Source organism: Aricia agestis, chromosome 2 (assembly GCF_905147365.1).
Source record: "Aricia agestis chromosome 2, ilAriAges1.1, whole genome shotgun sequence".
Classification (NCBI taxonomy): domain Eukaryota; kingdom Metazoa; phylum Arthropoda; class Insecta; order Lepidoptera; family Lycaenidae; genus Aricia; species Aricia agestis.
This window is the reverse complement of record NC_056407.1, coordinates 4,719,179-4,738,432: the sequence shown is the minus strand read 5'-3', so window position 1 is coordinate 4,738,432 and position 19,254 is coordinate 4,719,179. Positions and strand designations below refer to the sequence as shown.

At 35.3% G+C, this 19,254-nt stretch overlaps 1 protein-coding gene across 2 annotated transcripts in view; it reads left to right on the top strand.

Annotated features, from left to right (window-relative positions):
• Positions 1–3,555: 3,555 nt before the first annotated feature.
• LOC121740009 overlaps positions 3,556–19,254 on the top strand; it is a 66,914-nt gene continuing 51,215 nt past the window's right edge. For both annotated transcript variants that reach the window (XM_042132678.1, XM_042132677.1), the window contains exon 1: positions 3,556–3,985. In XM_042132678.1, coding sequence (XP_041988612.1) covers positions 3,833–3,985 — 153 coding nt within the window. In that variant the 5' untranslated portion in view covers positions 3,556–3,832. The remainder of the gene's footprint in view (positions 3,986–19,254) is intronic.

Sequence of the window (19,254 nt, the reverse complement as noted above, 5' to 3'; positions counted from 1 at the left end):
TGGATTGCACCATAAAGTTAATATACCTAAGTATATTAACTTTATGGATTGCACTGTGTATCAGTGCAATAGCGCAGTGGGTAAGGTGTATAATTGGTTATACACCTTACCCCGTATATTGATTATAAATAAAGAATAATTATTTGAAATCTCCAATCCACACAAGAAAAATATTGCCGTCCCTAAACACAGAAGGGATACATATAATAAAGTACTCTGTGGGGTACATCATACATATGAATCACAGATGAGATATTGAAGCAGTTAAAAACTTAAATCTGTGCTCCTACTGTACAGTTCGATAAAGCTTTTAAATATGAATGATACAAAAACACATAAGATTCCAGATATGAACCACAAAGTTAAGATACCGTAGTCCCACTGACCTTTAAAATACAGTGTATTATAGAGGTCAGTGCGTAGTCCGTAATCTCGAGCTGTCAAACGAAACCAAAATTGGGTTTCATCTGTGTGCAGTGTGAAAAATATGTGTACGTATATGGTACGCATGGAATTAATATACATATACTACGTATACGTAGTATACATTAATTCCATGATGGTACGTATACATAGGTTTGCCACCCGTCCGGATTTCCCCGGATTTGTCCTAGTTTGAAGGGCGTCCGTGGTGCGTCCTGCCGGTTTTTTGAAAAGCGTCCGGGTAAAATCCAAACATTTAGAGAAATTTAACTTTTAAGTCATGCAGCAATAAACGAAAAATAAAAACTCGCTAAGCTCACACGGTTTCTTGCACGGACTTGAGTTAGTCAGATTTTTACAGATTCTTGTTGGAAAAGCAAAAATTGGCAAGACGCTATCGTAAATACTGTTTAAGACAAAGAGGTGTCCGGGGAAATGACCACATTTCGGCCAAATGTCCGGGAATTTTATCGTGCCTGACCGGCGAAGGGAATTTGGGTGATGGCAACCCTACGTATACACTTACACAAGCATGTTTGAACATGATGACTATGAGATTAAATTGTCGAGTACTGAGAGACTGTAAAGCCTTGTTGAGCTTGTACAATATTTTATCTACATTCTACAGCTCGACAAGGCTTTATTTGAACGTGGCGAGAAAAGGAACTAAACAAGATCTAAACGCTTCTATCATACAAAAACGTCATTTTTGACATGTGTTTGACAGTTCTCCTTTACCAGCAGCGCTCCATCAGCGCTCCCGTCCATGCTCTTAAAATAATTGACGGAAACCGGTCAATTATTTTAAGAGCTTAATATGTATTTGATAATAAAAATCGGTTATCGGAGATTTCAATACAATTATTACAGATATCGATAAGTTTTATCGACAGAAAACTCCAGCACTATTGAATTTTATTGTTTATCAAATCGTTTATCAAATTGTTTATCATATCGCGGTGTAACCCCACATGGGTTACATTTCACAAGTAAGTGATTTTAACAGCTCATTTCTACGATATTAAACTTTTATTGATAATATAAGCACTTAAAAATGTAGTACTAATCTTATTATACCGTATTCATCACATATTTACCTTTGTTTTACCGATTTTTGATAAACAATAAAATTCAATAGTGCTGGAGTTTTCTGTCGATAAAACTTATCGATATCTATAATAATTGTATTGAAATCTCCGATAACCGATTTTTATTATCAAATACATATTATGCTCTTAAAATAATTGACAGGGTTCCGTCTGACGAAGGAAGACTGGAATTATGGTTGAAAAAAATTTAAAAGCCTGGTTGGCGTCCGAAAATTGCTACTACCGCTTGCCGTTACTATTTGAAGTGTACAAAGTCTAAACGTTCTCTGTGAAAATACAAGGCGCAAAACTACCATTTGATCGTGATTATGTTTGGAAAATTTATTTCAGCGTCTACTCTTTCTTGACAGACTGTAACTGTGTAACGGTAACTAATAAAATATAATGTTAAAGTATCGCACATATATTTTTATTATTTATAAATACCTTACCTACTCCGCCCCAATAAAAAAATGTATTTTATTCCCTCGCAATCAGCGCCAAAATGGCGAAAATCAAATGAGATAAAGTATTTTTAAATAAAAATTGGCTTGCTAGATCCATAAATAAATAGGAACTTTTATATTTTTACTAGACTTTTCGTGCGGCTTCTCCTACGTAAATATCTAATTACAAAGGACAAATTTGTCCACAAAAAATAGCCTATATAATCCTTCATGTTATACATTCCCCCGCTTTTTCCACATTTTCCTCTATTTCTTAGCTCCTTTTAGTCTCAGCGTGATAAAATATATAAAATGGGATGTCTAACACTGAAATCATTGTTCAAATTGGACCAGCAGTTCCTGAGATTAGAGCGTTCAAACAAACAAACTCTTCCGCTTTATAATATTATATGATGAGATTAGTTAGGGTCTAATCAAACAGAACACTTACTCAGCTTTGTTCAGCTTTAATACGATACACTTTTAAGGCACTACTTTGATAATATTAGAAATGAAATTAGAAAATACAATACAACAAAGTTTTCGTTAGAAGCTTACCTTCAGTTTTGTTTTTAGTTTTTCGTAGTGTTAACTGGTAAAAATAAATGGATTATAGATAGGTTCTGCTACGTTATGTTATCTACGTATGAAATCGTTGTTAATTTATTACGCCTATTTAAATTACGGAGAGGAAGTCTGTAATCTTTAATACAAATAATATGTAGCGTTTGTATTATTCAATTTAATATTTTTGTCCTAATGGTCGACATTATCTGAATCTGGAAACGTTTCATCGATAATAGAAAAGACTAGTTGTACATCACTAGTATTAGTTCCAAATACTGCTATCAGCGCCAATATGGCGACATGATGGCGACTTTCAAACGTCATTTTTACGTCAAATTTAGTTCCTATCCCTAATAATGGGTGAGCTGATTCCGCTTCAAATAGGCACAAAAAATAGCTGTCATTTCAAAGGATATCACTACTATACTTGTATAATGGAGGTCAGTGTCCAGCGTACTTGTATAATGGAGATCAGTGATTTAAAGCCTTGGAGCATTATAACTATTGCTTATTTCTATCATTTGTGAAAAAAAAAACAATCAAAGACTATATATATATATATATTTTTTTTTTTTTTTTCTAAGTTACAGAAAAAAATTAAAATCAATATTATTCTTTCGAAATTTTTAAAAATAATTTTATGATTTCTATGATATGGGTGCGTTCTATGTTACATTGTTTTATTAATTGTAAATTGTAACCGCAAATGTTTTGATAGATTTAACTCAAAGATATGATTTATGAATAGTAAAATCATTTATAATTTATAAATGCAATGGATGTTCAAGCAAAAGCCTTCACTAGACACTATCATAGTGCGTAGTGAAAAAAATTATGTGGTCTATGGTACTAATTACTTCCGTTGCCTTGATAGTCTTTTTATTTTATTTGCCGAAAATATAAAGCAATTTTAGTATAAATAAAGGCTTTAAAATTTAATTAAATTTATTATTATTCAAAATTAAAGAGTTAAAATTATACTCACGTAAAAATTTAAATTTTCTTTATTTTTTTTAATTGTTCCCGCGTGTTTCCTTCCCGCGCACGTCGCACTAGGTGGAAGTTGGTCATGGTCGTCCGACAAACGGAAAGCCGCCATGATGGCTTTCTGTAAAGTACGCTCAATATGTAAAGTTTCGATATTGTTTTTCATTAATTGTGACTGAGTGCGTGCAAAAAATAATCATGGGAACGAACTAGAGTGTGCAAAGTGTAGTTCACGGTCCTTTAGGGCCTCCTAGAGAAGCTGTAAAGTGTGTTTTAGTGCATTTTTGTGTCGACGCTAACGTGTTTTGTTCTGTCAACAAAATGTCGAAGCTCTCGTTTAGGGCGAGGGCCCTGGATGCGTCGAAACCCATGCCCATATATCTCGCTGAGGAGCTCCCGGATTTACCGGACTACTCAGCGATTAATCGTGCAGTACCTCAGATGCCCTCTGGAATGGAAAAAGAGGAAGAAAGTGTAAGTATTTTGCGCATTAGGTGTTAAGTCATAGGCCCCTGTGTCGGCCATTATGTTTTGGTTTCCTATTCCGACCGCTAGAGGCGGTATACCCATTTATAATAAATTTAGAAATAATATAACAGGCATATTTTAAAACCTAAGCTCATAAACTCTTTAAAAATATGCAATAAATATGTTTAAAGTTTTTAGATAGTTTAGTTTTAGTGTAAACAAATTCTCAACAAAAAAGTCAAAATTGGCGCTATAGCAGCACATGGTATTTTCAAGGAAACGTACTCTGGAGTATCCGTAGTAAACGCGATCTAAAGTTGTATTTTACCTGATAATTGCTAGTTTTCTACACTTATTTGGTCAGTTTATTTCTCAAACGATCCCTCGGTAAATTCATCCCCGGCGTCTGTCATATGTTGTTTGTTTACAAACAACTAATACGCCGGCAGGCGATAATTTACCAACTACCTTTACTGAATGTTGTACAATAATAATTATAATTTCAAGACGGAGATATGTTTGAATAGACTCATTATTAGAACTTTAAAAATATATTAAAATACAATATTTTTAAATAATTTTTAATATTAAGTCCATTCATATATTTTTAAGCTTAGGTTTAAGTTTAACTGACCACTTACCTGCTTGCTACTAGCTCTACAAGACAGATTTATTGCTTCTCAGATATAATTATTAGAAAGGTTTATGTTCCACCACTAGTAGTAAAAGTTTTATTTTTCTAGTGCAGGTACTGTATATTTATATAGGGTTGACTATCAATTTATTTTTAAACAAAGTGATATAGGTATTTTATCAATTTTACATTATACATAAAAATGTAATGTGGCAGCAATTGCTGTACAAATCATGCCGCAAGTCTTAATCCATCGATCATGGAAAATCGAGACATAATAGCTTTTTATTGTTATTGCGGTCGCCGGTGACCATTTGGGGCTTGAAGCAAAAAGCCACCTTCGGCGAAACCTTCGGCTTCGGCCTAAAACTCGGCTGAAGCTTTGCCGAAGGTCCGAGCAACCGTCGAAATTGAACGAAGGACTGAGTGAGTCGTGAGAGAGCAACGGACCGGTCGTGTATGCAGATTGCAGAGGCCACTGGGAGTCACTGTCAAATACAATAAACAAACACTAACTTCTTAATTAAATCATTTAATTTTTTATTGAGAAGTCAGTGTTTGTTTATTTTATTTTTTAGTCTAGTTTCGGTTTAGTCGAGTTAAACAAAGACTGATTGATTGCTCTAATTATTGTTATTTGTGAAATAATAAAGAAATTATTATTTTTTACAATAGTGCAGTCAATAAAGTAGTTGTAGAATGCGTGAGCGCCTGAGTGGGAACCTAAGAAAATTTAGACTTTTGTCACCCTCACCTCACTCCTGCTCACCTCCTAGACTTAAGGACTTTTAGTATGTTTTATTCCTAAGCACCCTGAATAAGTTCCAGTAGAAATCGCTTAGGTTCCCGCTCACGCACTCAATACCCTCCTTTGAGTCATATAATCAATAAATCACAAAATCACAAGCTTTTATTACTATCTCTAAATCAACTTCTATATGAAACAGTCAATATAGAGGTAAACCTTCAATATTGAAGTTTTAAAATAATTATAATATTCATTGTAGCTTATCTAAGACAATTTAAACAAAATTAATTACTGAGAGTCGAGATTAAGATTATAAACATTCGGCTTCGGCTTCGGCCGAAGGTTGTGGCGATTGCCGATTAATCGGCTTCGGCTTCGGCCAAAAATAGACCTTCGGTCGGACACTTCTGATGTATAAGCTACATTATTGTAAAGTTTCATTAAAATCCGTTTGGTAGTTTTTGCGTGAAAGAGTAACAAACATCCATACATCCACACATCCATACAAACTTTCGCCTTTATAATATTAGTAGGATAGTAGGATTACTCAAAAACTTATGAAGTCTTGTTAGCCATGATAATTTTTCTTTTAAATTCATCATATTTCCTACTCTCGTGAATTTTTCCGCATTTTCAGAAGCAACCGTTTAGCTGGTAGAAAGTGTCCCCCACTGGACTCTTCTTTGCAGCCGACTAATTGTTTAGCCGGCCATAGTCATGATCGGCACATCTCTAATTTCCGAGCCCTGCTCAGGATTATCACATAATAATACTTTTTTACTATGGTGTTCTCCTAGGATTACTATAGGATATATTTGTCAATTCGTGTTGGTCTGTCTAGCAGCTAGCTGTTAGTGTTAACTCTTACTGTTAATGACTAAACTGCTGTACTGATTTCGATAAAATCTGGTATAGTGATACATTGGGTCTTAGGAAAAAATTTAGGATAGTTTATGATGGAAAATTACAGTTCCTACGTAATAAATGAACGCTACCGCCATGTTTCGCCGAGTACAGTATAGTCAGGTATAGTGTTATTAGTGATAAATTAATAATATAGGATGTACAATGTACCATCGAGGAAATTGATTCCTAGGCAGTTGACGGACCTATGTCATATTTTAGTCTGCTGATGTCAATTCAATGTTAGCTGTGATGGGTCGGATGGGTTTGACTTTACGCAACCAAATTACTTAGCTCCGCTATCTGCCTAGGAATCAACTTCTCTGATAGTACATATATTGTGGACCATAGGGAATAAAGGAGTAAAAGCAATATAAGCCAAAATAAAATTATTTGGGTGCTAATTTAGTCATGTCGCGTGAATGAAATTTTATATTATGCTTTTGTATTTTAAATGCAAAGTAAAAAACAATTTTACGTCAAAATGGGTTTTCTGACCTCAGCCATCATTATTATTCTATACACTTGTATCAAGCTAGAATTTTTATAAGCTCAGCTTAGTCACTATCACTAAGTTGACATCATAATAAATATTATAATATTCTAGAATCTAGATTTTGAAATTCGATAATCGCGCGGTAATCGTACATTTTGCCATTTTTTTCTTCATACTCATATAAATAGGGATACTATCTATAGAATACTAATTTTGTGGGCAGGTATTCTCAACATTTTTGAAGTCAGCTCAATTTATAATAATTAATAACTATAATGCCTGTAAGCCAGGGATCAGACAGGCTACGGCTCGCGATCATCATTTGGCTCTTTGGATGTCAAAACTAAAGCTCTTTTGTGACTTCATCATCGCCCTGTCGCCGTTCACTGCTGAACGCTTACCTCCAGTATTCCCCGTGTCCTGTACATGTACGTGGCAAATTTTGTTTGAATTATGTACTTACTACCAATGATAAGACACTAGTTACTTATCCATAATGTATACTTATTTTCAGGAGAAACTATAATAGCTATACAATTCAAACTTGGTAAGTAGATGTAGTCTGTGAACCGCATTAAGATTTTGATACAAAAATGGAAAAAATATTAAATATTTTAGGGGTCCCCATAGGTACAACTAAAAAAAAAATTCATCTAACCTATGCGTGTGCAGGGTATCTATGGATAGGTCTTCAAAAATCATATCGAGGTTTCTAATATCATTTTTTTCTAACCTGAATAGTTTGCGAGAAAGACTCTTTCAGAGTGGTAAAATGTGTGTCCCCCCTTCTCTAACTTCTAAAGTAGGGGCATGATAATTCTAAAAAAAATATATGATGATAGATGTCCATTACTATAAAAACTACCAACGAAAATTGGTTTGAACGATAGTTTTTTTTATACGTCATAAATGGTAAACCTTCATTTAACTTTCATTAAATCAACTGAAGTATAAAAATAAATTAAAAACCATTTAATTTCATATAAATAAACCTGATTGCTGCTGCGGAAACTTTCATGGGTGAGTCCAACTCGTACTTGGCCGGTTTTTTATTTTTTTTGGACTTTCCTAAAATCATTCTGGGTTTAATTTTGTATGGTTTCAGCGCATACTTTCGCATACGGGGTCGCACTACTCAAATCTCAATGCAAAGTGGATGCGTTGCCAGATGTCCCGATTTTATCATCAAAATTAAATGTCTCGCGCGGGACAGGCTCAGTCCCGCTTTTCGGGGAAAGCCCGAACGTACGTGCAGCGTGCTGAGAAAGAAAGGAGCGTAATGAAGATAGTGTGGGAGGCTGGGAGGTAGAGGGGTGGATTTTCTTTGGCTACTTTTGCTATCTATTGTCCCGTAAACGTTATTTAACGCATATAAAATTATAAAAAATCAAAAAATTCTTTCGATTTTATACCTTTTTTTAACTTTGTCCCGCTTTTGACTGGAGAATCCCGCTTTTTCACTCAAAAAGTTCCAAAGTCCCGACTTGGCACAAAAGAAAATCTGGCAACGCTGATGTTAGTTTTTAACTTGTTACCCGCAAATTGCAGGCAAATGTTAGTAGCGATTCATTGCGCCGAAATTAGTAACTACTTTTCTCAGATTTAAAACTAATTATCGTTTTCTGGGATTCGAAAGTATTTCATATTAAATCAAATTCGGCTTAGCTGTTTAGTCGCGACGAGAGAAACAGATACATTTTCACATTTATAATAATACATGCATGTATGTATGTTACGTATGTATTGTAATACGCTCAAAGACCGAAAACGCTCAGTGAGCGAAAAAATAGCTCACAACGCGTTGTGGTCATAGTGGCCGGTCTTTGAGCGTAACATATATACATGTAATATTATATATTTAGGATAACATATTGAAAGAGTCTTGTTATAATAATAACCTTAATTCGTATTAAGAGTTATTATAATCTTAAATCATAATAATTATGATCTTGTCGGTCACCGCTAGTTGCCGTAATTTTTATTACATATTTGATATAATATACTATTAGTTATTTTGAAGATCCTGAAAAGAGAACAGTTATAGGAATAATGGCATCACAAATTACGAGGGCTGCTATTTATGTATCCGGAACTGGCCACTTACAAGAACAATATTTAAAAAGTAATTACAACATTTGAAAATAGAACTCTTTGGTTGAAGAATACATTTTGTTTCATGTGACTGTCAATTATTTTTCCATTGTGGCGTCATTTTGAAAATTGCGTGTCTTCATTTGCCATGGATTTAACGCGTGAACATTTTCGTGCAATGATTTACTACGATTTTCGGCGTGGGCTAAATCAACAACAGTGCTTTATTCAACTCACCGCAACTTTTGGAGATGAAGCACCATCAAAAACCACTGTTTATCACTGGTACAGTGAGTTTAATCGTGGGCGGTCTATGCTCACGGATGAAAATAAAGAAGGTCGCCCAAAAACAGCTGTTGTCCCACAAAATATAGATGCTGTGCGGGAACTAATAATGCGTGATCGTCATGTTACATATCGCGAGATAGAGGCGTCCTTAGGCATAAGTATGACGAGCATACATAAGATATTACACGAAAATTTGGCTGTAAAAAAAATATGTTCGCGTTGGATTCCGCACAACTTGACAATCGATCAAAAACGGGCTCGTGTCGATTGGTGCAAAAAAATGATAAAAAAATACAACCGTGGTACGTCAAAAGCCGTTTATAATATCTACACAGGTGATGAATCTTGGATCTATGCATATGACCCCGAAACTAAACAACAGTCAACGGTGTGGGTGTTCCAAGATGAGCCGAAACCAACAAAAGTTACTCGTGCAAAAAGTACTTTGAAGCAAATGGTCGCCTGTTTTTTTGGAATTAATGGACATGTGGCTACAGTGCCATTAGAGAATCGTAAAACGGTTAATTCTGCATGGTATACGACCATTTGTTTACCAGAAGTCTTTGAAGAAATAAGAAAGGACAACCGACAACGCAGAATCATATTACATCACGACAATGCTAGCTGTCACACCTCAGCTGAAACGACTCAGTTTTTGGAGGGTCAAAAGATCGAATTGACTGGTCATCCGCCGTACAGCCCTAATTTGGCACCTAACGATTTCTTTTTATTTCCATACGCGAAGAACAAATTACGTGGTCAACGTTTTTCGAGCCGCGAAGAGGCTGTTGATGCGTTCAAAATGCACGTTTTGGAGATACCTCAATCAGAATGGAAAAAGTGCTATGAAAATTGGTTCCAGCGTATGCAAAAGTGTGTCGATCATCGCGGCGAATATTTTGAAAAGCAATAAAACCATATTAAATGATATATGTTTGTTTCTTTTTTTAATTCCGGATACATAAATAGCAGCCCTCGTATATTTTTCAATGCTTAAGTACAGAAAGACAGTCAAATAGACATTTTCACATTTATAATATTACCTACTAGTATGGAAATGTGGATTGTTTAATAATAATTTCAATAGCACGTACAAAAAGCAAAATTATGTTGTATCCAGACTCCAGTTTTCCAGACATCCAAGGAAACTGTTTACGTATTGATTTATGTTGAGGACACTGAATGTCAAAGGAACATGATTATTACGTCACATGTACTACTTACTAAGCTGTCTCACAAAATTATTCTCTGTCCTGAAAATTACTAACTTTGGTTAATGAGATAAAAAGAGAAGATTCCCGCTACTTTATTCAAGAAATCAGGACTAAAATAAAGTATGTGTCCTCAATACTATATATCTCAACTAGTTCAGTGGTTTTTGTGTAAGAAGGTAACAGACAGGCACGAACGCGCAGTTTAAAATAGTATAATAATTACAGTGTTTAATGTTTATCTCCTTTTGCAATGCAACGTCGAGAACTGAAACTATTGTGTTTGTGTGCTTTAATTTTTTTTCTAACATTCGGGCATCGTATCTGCTAAGGGCTTGTTTCACCACATCCTGATAAGTGCCGAATAGGCTATCCACCACCTAGCTTGACAGATGAAGTATGGAGAATCAGTCAAAAAGTTGTGAATAGCCTATTCGCCACTTTATCAGAAAGTGATGAAACAGGCCCTAATTCTGGTTTAAGAATAAGAATAAGAATAATTTATTGCATAAATGTGGTACAAAAGGTCTTACAATATTACTTAAATAGATCCAACGTTCTGCCTAATAAGTGGCGTGCAAAATGATTTTAAATTGTATGGCATTATATTTAAAAAAATGACTCATTACATTAATCATAAAATTAATTAAACCCATTAAATTATTAAGAATTAATTAAGTATAAATGTCACAGGCATTACACGAAAATAAATTAAAAAAGAATAAACAAACAGTCAAGTGTTGTGAAAAAAAATGTCATCATCAGTCATGTGTCAGTGTCATACAAGGTTTGTAAACATAATATTTTATAGGTTTTACTAAATAATATGATTCAATATAAAATAATAGAAATATGAAATTACAATCATTGAGCTGCTATGGTTTAAATATAAATTTTCATGTTACAAGTATTTATAGCTGCTACTAAAATATTAGTAGCAATAATAACTCGTAGGCCGTAGCGCCCGCAGCCAATGGGTTGAGTACACGTGGTATGCTGTATGGATGAGCACTCAGGGCTCGTAGTGCAAATTTATACAGTAGCGTAACTTGGACATGTTTAATCAAATTGTAATTATGTTTAACTCAATATGTTACGTGTTACAAAACTCTTTAGTAGATCTAAAATGACCCCTTTAATGTGTTAAACGAGGGCGGGATGAGAAGTAACTAGCCTCTGTTATTTAAAATGTTAAAATTAAAAATATATGTAAGGTAAAAGCACTAATGGCAGACGCTTTAAGGAAACATGGAACATTTGAAAATATTTTTATGGTATTTTTGTCGCAAGTGTCATCTATTAGTTCCGAGTCTACCATTAGTGCTTTTACCTTATGTCATTTTCAAATTCGTGTCTTTGGCGGCCACCTGTGTTCTAAATTTAAATTGGCTGTATACTGTATAGGCAACGCTCCCTTTGCCTGTCCCGTAGCCGCCCTGGACGTCTAAAAAGCGTCACAACTCCGGAAGTGGTTGTGAAAGTACATGTTATGGTTTTAGCAGACCGACGATTGAAGTTATCTGAAATAGCAGACACTATAGGTATCTCAAAAGGACGGATACAACTAGGAAACTAGGAAATAGGAATTAAATATGAAAAAGTTACCGGCCCGTAAAGTGTAAGTAGTAGGTAAGTGACACACGATCAAAAAAGAATTAAAGAAAATCAATGAATTTAAGTATGATTTGCTGCCCCACCCATTATTTGCCTGATCTAGCGACATCAGACTTCTGTTTATTCTCTAAGCTCAAAACTTTTTTGGGTGGACAGAAATTTGCCACAAATGATGAAGTCATAGCCGCTGTAGAGATTTTGTTGATTTTGAAGGCCTCGAAAAAAATCATTTTATAGAAGGCATTACTGCTTTAGAATTAAGATAGAGTAAGTGCATAGAGGTTCACAGAGACTATATCGAATAATAAAATTAATTTTATCATGGAAAGTTAAGTGTAGAAGTATTTAGGCTAGTTACTTATCATCCCGCCCTCGTATTACGTTTATATCAGATGTCGTAAAAAGAATACAATCGAGATGAACTATTTTTACAGTTTTCAAAATAACATTCTGCAGAAATGTCAATTGGTTGAAATGTTAAAAGTTGTGCAGGAACTTCTTATAACAACGTTTTACGATTTTAAAATAAGTCGCTGCAGCTGCACAGCAAGGGCTTCCCACAACACAAGGCTGCTTGATGAAAAATATGTGCTGTTCTCTAAAGTCTAAACCCTAAAGTTATCTAAAATCAAGCTTAGGTATGTGTGCGTCCTATTGCGGGCTGTCGAACATCAAGTTGACGTACTGAATGTTATTTATACTGCGGTCGTAGTAATCCAAGTACGGTCGCGCCGCCCACCACGTGACTGCGGGCTGACTCACGGCCGTCGTGATAAACGTTGTCACTGCCACACGTTAACCGGTTCCCTGCGCAATACTACTTATCGTTGGGAAATATACCCGACGACTGTATAGAGTATGGGCCGGGCAGCTGTGGTCGGCGTGGTCCATGGACGGTTACGACCATAGACTTATAATATAATACGTCGTATTATAGACCACCTGACAACCCGAAAATGCGTGACGATTTTCGATCTGTCAATGTGTGCGTGTGCTAGTGATGTATCTTTTACTATCGATAGTATAGTCCGTTCGAGTTATTTTACCTGAGTTTCTATAAGAAATAAATAATATGCAACGTTGACAGATTTTGTATTTCAAATTAGGTATCAATAAAATATCAATATATTTTATTTGGCAGAACAAAGGTGACGATTGAGAAATAGATAGGTACACATTTTGGTTTGGGGTGATATTTCAATCATCGGATATGTTATGACATGATGTTCTTATAAGGGTAAATAATATAAATGTCGCAGTCGACTGGTTAAAAAAGCCATTCAATCAAACAGCTAGCCCTTTGACTGAACAACGCCATTCAATCACTCGGCTATAGGTACGTCGTTTAGCTGACTTGTTGACTGCAACGTTCAACACTACAACTAGACGACGCTTAAATACCTTGGTGATGCATAATTCCGTAATTTTTCCTCGAATATTAGTTTCAATTTTGATTCACTCATATGTGTCCCCATTTCGTAAACATACTTGTAACATATATTTATTATTTACGAAAAATATCTTAATACAACCACAAGACACCGGTTAGTTGACGCCATATTGTAAACAAAACGCATCTAGCGCCGCGGTGGTGAGCGCGGAACTAATTCAATCAAACGGCGGCTTTTGAATCAGCTGTAGTGTTAAACGTTTTTTTTTTAATATTTCGAAAACTATTCGAGATAATCAAAATTTGATAGATCCTTAAAGAGCAGGAAATTTCCTAAAAAAATCCTAGATCTTGGGACCTTATCGATAATCCTTATAGGTTTAATTGAGCGACGAAAGTAACGGTAAAAACGCGTGGTTCGGGTTTCGCGTGATTTGCCGCAATCTGCGACGTGAACTAAAAATATATTTTTACTGATTAAATATTAATATTAAGGAATAAATAATACTAAGTAGACATACTAATAAACAATAATCCGTTAACAAAAATAAATTATCACAATTTGTTTAATTCTTATGCTTTTCTTAATTTGTTAATAGTCACCATTTAATGTAAACATAAAAACGCTGATTATTTCGAAACAAGAAATCCAGAGTTTTTTATTATTCTTTTGAGTTAATCTTAAAAGGCCTTTTAAGAGATCCCCGTTAAAAAGAATTCAAAAATTTTTATTTATTACTTTTTTATTAACATTCAAAGGCATTCCAAAATTAGTCGTGTACCTAAGGTACACTTTTTTGACAAGTATTGTGGAGCATATTTTTTGACGGAGTTACTTTTCCTTAGTTTTTATTATTCGTAGGTTAAATGTAATTAATTCAAAATTTCGTCATAAGCCCCATACATTATCTGTCAAACTCATCATTAAATCGAAGGTTAATCGTAATTAAATGTCTCATGAGTACGGCGGTTAGCCATTTCGTTACATTTTAAATGCGTAATATCAGTTTTTTCTCTAGAATATTTCGCCGCAGCGGTCCGCTGTCCGGTGTCCACTATCGCGAGGCGTGCAAAACATGATTACTATTGATTTCTTACATAAATAACAATAATAGCAAGTAATGCGCAGTATTTAAATATTTATTAAAGATAAATGAAATTTATAATTCCTTAATAATAGAAAGATATTATAAGAAGAAGAAGATACAGACGTTGTTATGTAGTATGTAGTTATGTACAATGCTCTGTCCTCGTCTGTCAAACGACTTCTAACGCATCTGACAAGAACAAAACGTTGTGTAACTATGACGTCTGCAAACACAGTGCCGATCGTTTAATAGGAAGGGACGTCAAAAGTATAAAGCTACTTTACGTACAACTTACAAGTAACAACTCAACTCACAAACTGTAATCACCCACATCAAGCTTTTCTGCTGGGCTTAATTTCTAGAGGGTCATGTATTTCAGGATTTTGCTTTTAATCTCAAGTTTCACCCGAGTCCCGAGGAATGGGTGGCGTAATATAGATTTCTACATCGGGGGATATTAGGCGACCCTAATCGGAGATTTAACTGGAAGGGTGAAATAGAACATGGCAGGGTTACGACAATAGAACATTACATTGGAATTCTCTTTCATACTTTACAGATTTATTTTCCTCTTCGATATTTGTGATGTTGCATCCCAAAATCCTATTAATTAGCATTGTAATGTTTCGCAATTAATATTATCGTTGAAGAGCCATGCTTTGGCACGAATGTACCGGCTCGACTGGAGAAATACCACGGGCTCACAGAAAACCGGCGTGAAACACCGCTTGCGCTGTGTTTCGCCGAGTGGGTGACCTTACCGGAGGCCCAATCCCCTATCCTATAATTCCCTTCCCTACCTTCCCTTACCCTATTACCCTATTCCCTCTTAAAAGGTCGGCAACGCACCTGCAGCTCTTCTGATGTTGCGAGTGTATTGTTTGATATTTCTTTTGTTTAAAATATTAACCTATGTAGGTACAATTAAGATTAAGTTATAGTTAATTGGTGAATGGTCGTCAAATAATTAATTTAATTTACTTCACTCATTTTTAAAGTGAAGCGACAACAGTCGAATTATGACAAGGTAAATTGTGCTCTCTCAAAAATAGTTAATTGGTTTAATGTAAATAACTTACTTTTAAATTCTAATAAAACAAAATGTTTAAGATCTACCTTGCCAAATGTTAAGCAAGTGCAAACCAATTTGCTATTAAATGATGAGAAAATGAATCTTGTTGACACTACTGTGTTTTTAGGAGTAACACTAGATTGTAAACTGCAGTGGAGTCCTCATATTGCCAAACTGGCCGATAAGCTCAGTTCCGCAGCATATGCAGTCAGAAAAATTAGAGATATTTGTGATGAAGACACGACGAAATTAGTTTACTATAGTTATTTTCATAGTAGAATGTCTTACGGCATTCTACTACATGGGGAAGTGTTGCTGATATTAACACAATATTTGTGCTGCAGAAGCGAGCTATACGATCTATTTATAAAATGTCATCCTTTGAATCTCTCAGAGAAAAGTTTAAAGAAATAAGAATTCTGACCGTAATCTCTCAATACATTTTAGACAATCTTGTTTAAATACGTGAGAAAAAATGTAAATAATTTTAAAACAAAAAGTGACATTCACTGCAGGAACACTAGGAATAAGCACAAGCTAGATATAATATACCAATAACCAGGCTGAGCAAAGTAAGCAAATCTTTCAAAGGTCAATGTATACGCCTATACAATAAAATCCCATACGACGTCCAAAATCTTTCAATTAATAAATTTAATAAAATAAATTAATTCAAAAATCAAAAAACCCGACTGCAAAACAATTTTAACTAAAAAGACCGAAACAAGACCTAATTCTGCCGGAGGCGTCTAATCCATGTTCCTTAAACATTAACTTTATTTTATTTTAGTATTTGTTGTTAAAGAGAAACCAGAAATACATAATCTGTAAAAATTTCAGAAGTCTAGCTATAGCGGTTCTTGAGTTACAGCCTGGAGAAAGACAGACAGACAGACATCGAAGTCTCAGTAATAGGGTCCCGTTTTTACCCTTTGGGTACGGAACCCTAAAAATGGATTTTCAAATGTGTTAGTCGCGCTAAAACTCGAAAACGGCTGAACAGATTGGGCTGATTTTAGTCTTAATGGGAAGGTTTTAAAGTGACACGAACTTCACCGGAACAGCTATAAGTATTATATATAAATTTTTCGCGATGACTTAATTTTTTTCCGCTTTCGCATTCAGAATCGAAGAGTCTAGTCCTTTGCAATGGAGCAAGGAGCAAAACGCGTTATTTTTAACTTGATAGATGCGGTATTTTGCTAATGTTTGTGGCAACATGTCTGCATTGTTGTTGGGTAACCTTTGTATTGGGAATGAAATTCACTCAATTCACGAACCCCGCTGCTCGCTATTGAGTATATTGACGCAAATCGTTTAGAACTGAAACCACAGAATACATAATTAGTTGCTGAAACTGACATGCTTGCTGTTTGTGACAAACACGTGACAAACTTAGCTAACTACGTCATGAATGTGCGTATATTTTATTGTAGTGTCTTCCAAAGAATATTGTTTAAAAACAGTAAATAAATAATAAAACAAAATACTTCTTGGAACCATCTAATAGTTCGAACGTTGAAAGTAATAACAAGCCTTTAAATAAAGAAAAAAAAATTTTTTTCGTACACTGACTATTAACTGGTCAAATATTACTCTGGTTAATTCCAATTACGGTTATTATTAGTACAACGTGAAAGGTGAAACAGACATTCGGCTAATGATATCCAACCAAAAGATGGATATATCGGTCACAAGGTTTCACACGAAAGTCGATATCGTTTAATTACTAACTAGTAAAGGACTCAATTATTTCATTTTATTTGCTAAAAATTTCAATAAATAATGTAATTAAGTAAGAGCTTTCTCCGAGTTTAGGCCTAGAATAAAGGCCTACCAGAAATAAAAACCGAGCAAGTTCTCCTTAGAATCAACCCAATTATTCATGAAAATACATTAGTTATAAAAAAAAAACAAATTATAATAATTATTAAACATACAAAATTGTCTCCTGCCAATTGCCATGTGAATCTTAGGGTATTCAATAACAAAAGTTTCCTTTAAGTCCAAGGTAACATGTGCTATGACCTATGTCTATGTTATACGAACACCTATTTATAAAGCTGATGTGTTTGCAAGAGGTATTCGCGAGATAAGAGCCCAGCAATATTACGTGTAAAACACGGTGCCTCGGTCGATAACCCTCGCCCGGTCTTGCGTAACGTCCAAATTTAAGTAAATAACACATTCCTATGGGTACAGGCACTGTACTACAGGGTTTATTATTTAGCATTTAGCACCTCAGTGTACGAGCGAAAACGATGATAACATGAAAGATGCGTGGTTATTGTGGTTCCTACCTTTAGCCCCGAATGGGCATATATACTAGCCTGAGCCACTAATTTCTTTATCGCTTGTTTATAGAATCGCCAAACAAAAATGTATGGAATTGACGTAAGTGTTCGATAGTAAGTATGAACTCGAAAATCGAAATTCGACTTATGTGATGTCAATTCCTTACATTTTGATCGGCGATTCTATATAGGAGCGATCTACGAATAATAAAAACTAAGGAAAAGTAACTCCGTCAAAAAACATGCTCCACAATACTTGTCAAAAAAGTGTACCTTATGGTGCCTTCTCAGGGCGCGTATTATCGCAAGCCGCGCCGCGCCCGCTCCAGCCACGCGCCGTGTGAAGAGGTGGCTCGGGCAGGCTCGAGCAGGCGCGTTTAATATCACGCGCCAGCTCGAGCCACGCGCCCTAAGGAAGTGGTGGCGTGGTTGCGTTCTCACGGCGCGTGCTACCACGAGCCACGCCGCGCCTGCTTGAGCCACGCGCCGTGTGAAGGGGTGGCGCGGCGCGGCTCGTACGGGCGCGTCCCGATCCGATTAAAGTCGGTAACTTCAAAGGCGCGGCTTATGCAAACAGGCGAGCACGAGCCACCCTTTCTCACGGCGTGTTATATCACAAGCCGCGCCACGCTGACAAACATTCAAGTAAAATAAAACTTTATTAACACGATATTAGATATCATTTTGCTCTAAGTCATTACGTTAAATAAGTAAATTTTAATGAAATGCAACTTTATTCACTAGGTAACTAGGTTGCATTTCAATCTATGCCGCTAATTTTATTAAATTAAGTGTAATTCATTTATTTGATAACAGATGCCGCTGCTTGGCGGCTACATCGCTATAGCTAGCACGAAGATTTCTATTATAGGTGATTAACTAATATGAAACTCTTTCCACTTATACTCATTCTTGGTGTTGTAGAATTATCACGCCAGAGCGATTTAAGTAGGGCATCGAAACCCGGACCCAAATTTCAAAACCCGGGTTTTCGGGTTTTTTAAAATGAAAACCCGGGTACCCGGGTTTTTCGGGTTTTCTTAAAATTCAAAGATAAACGATGCGAAAATACTTTAAATATGATTTTCAGAGATTGCCAACACCTTTCCAGTAAAATACTATTTAAATACCATAGTGTGCGGTTACGGTAGTGCCCAACCAAGTCTCGAGTGAGCGGGCATGGCCGTACTATACTTTTGTAGAAGCGACTATTTACATCTCCTATTTTATTATATTATATTATATTGGATCTTATCAAAGCTAGGGATTAAGATTTTCGAGCCAAGATTAAGTATTACAACAAGCTTCACCTCCAAATTACATATTATATTATTAAATGTATTTGTATTTTATGAAATATATATAAATCTATCAATAATTTTTGAAGACAGTAAATGGAAGAATAACCTTAAATATAAAACGTATGCCAACAAATCTTTATTTAAT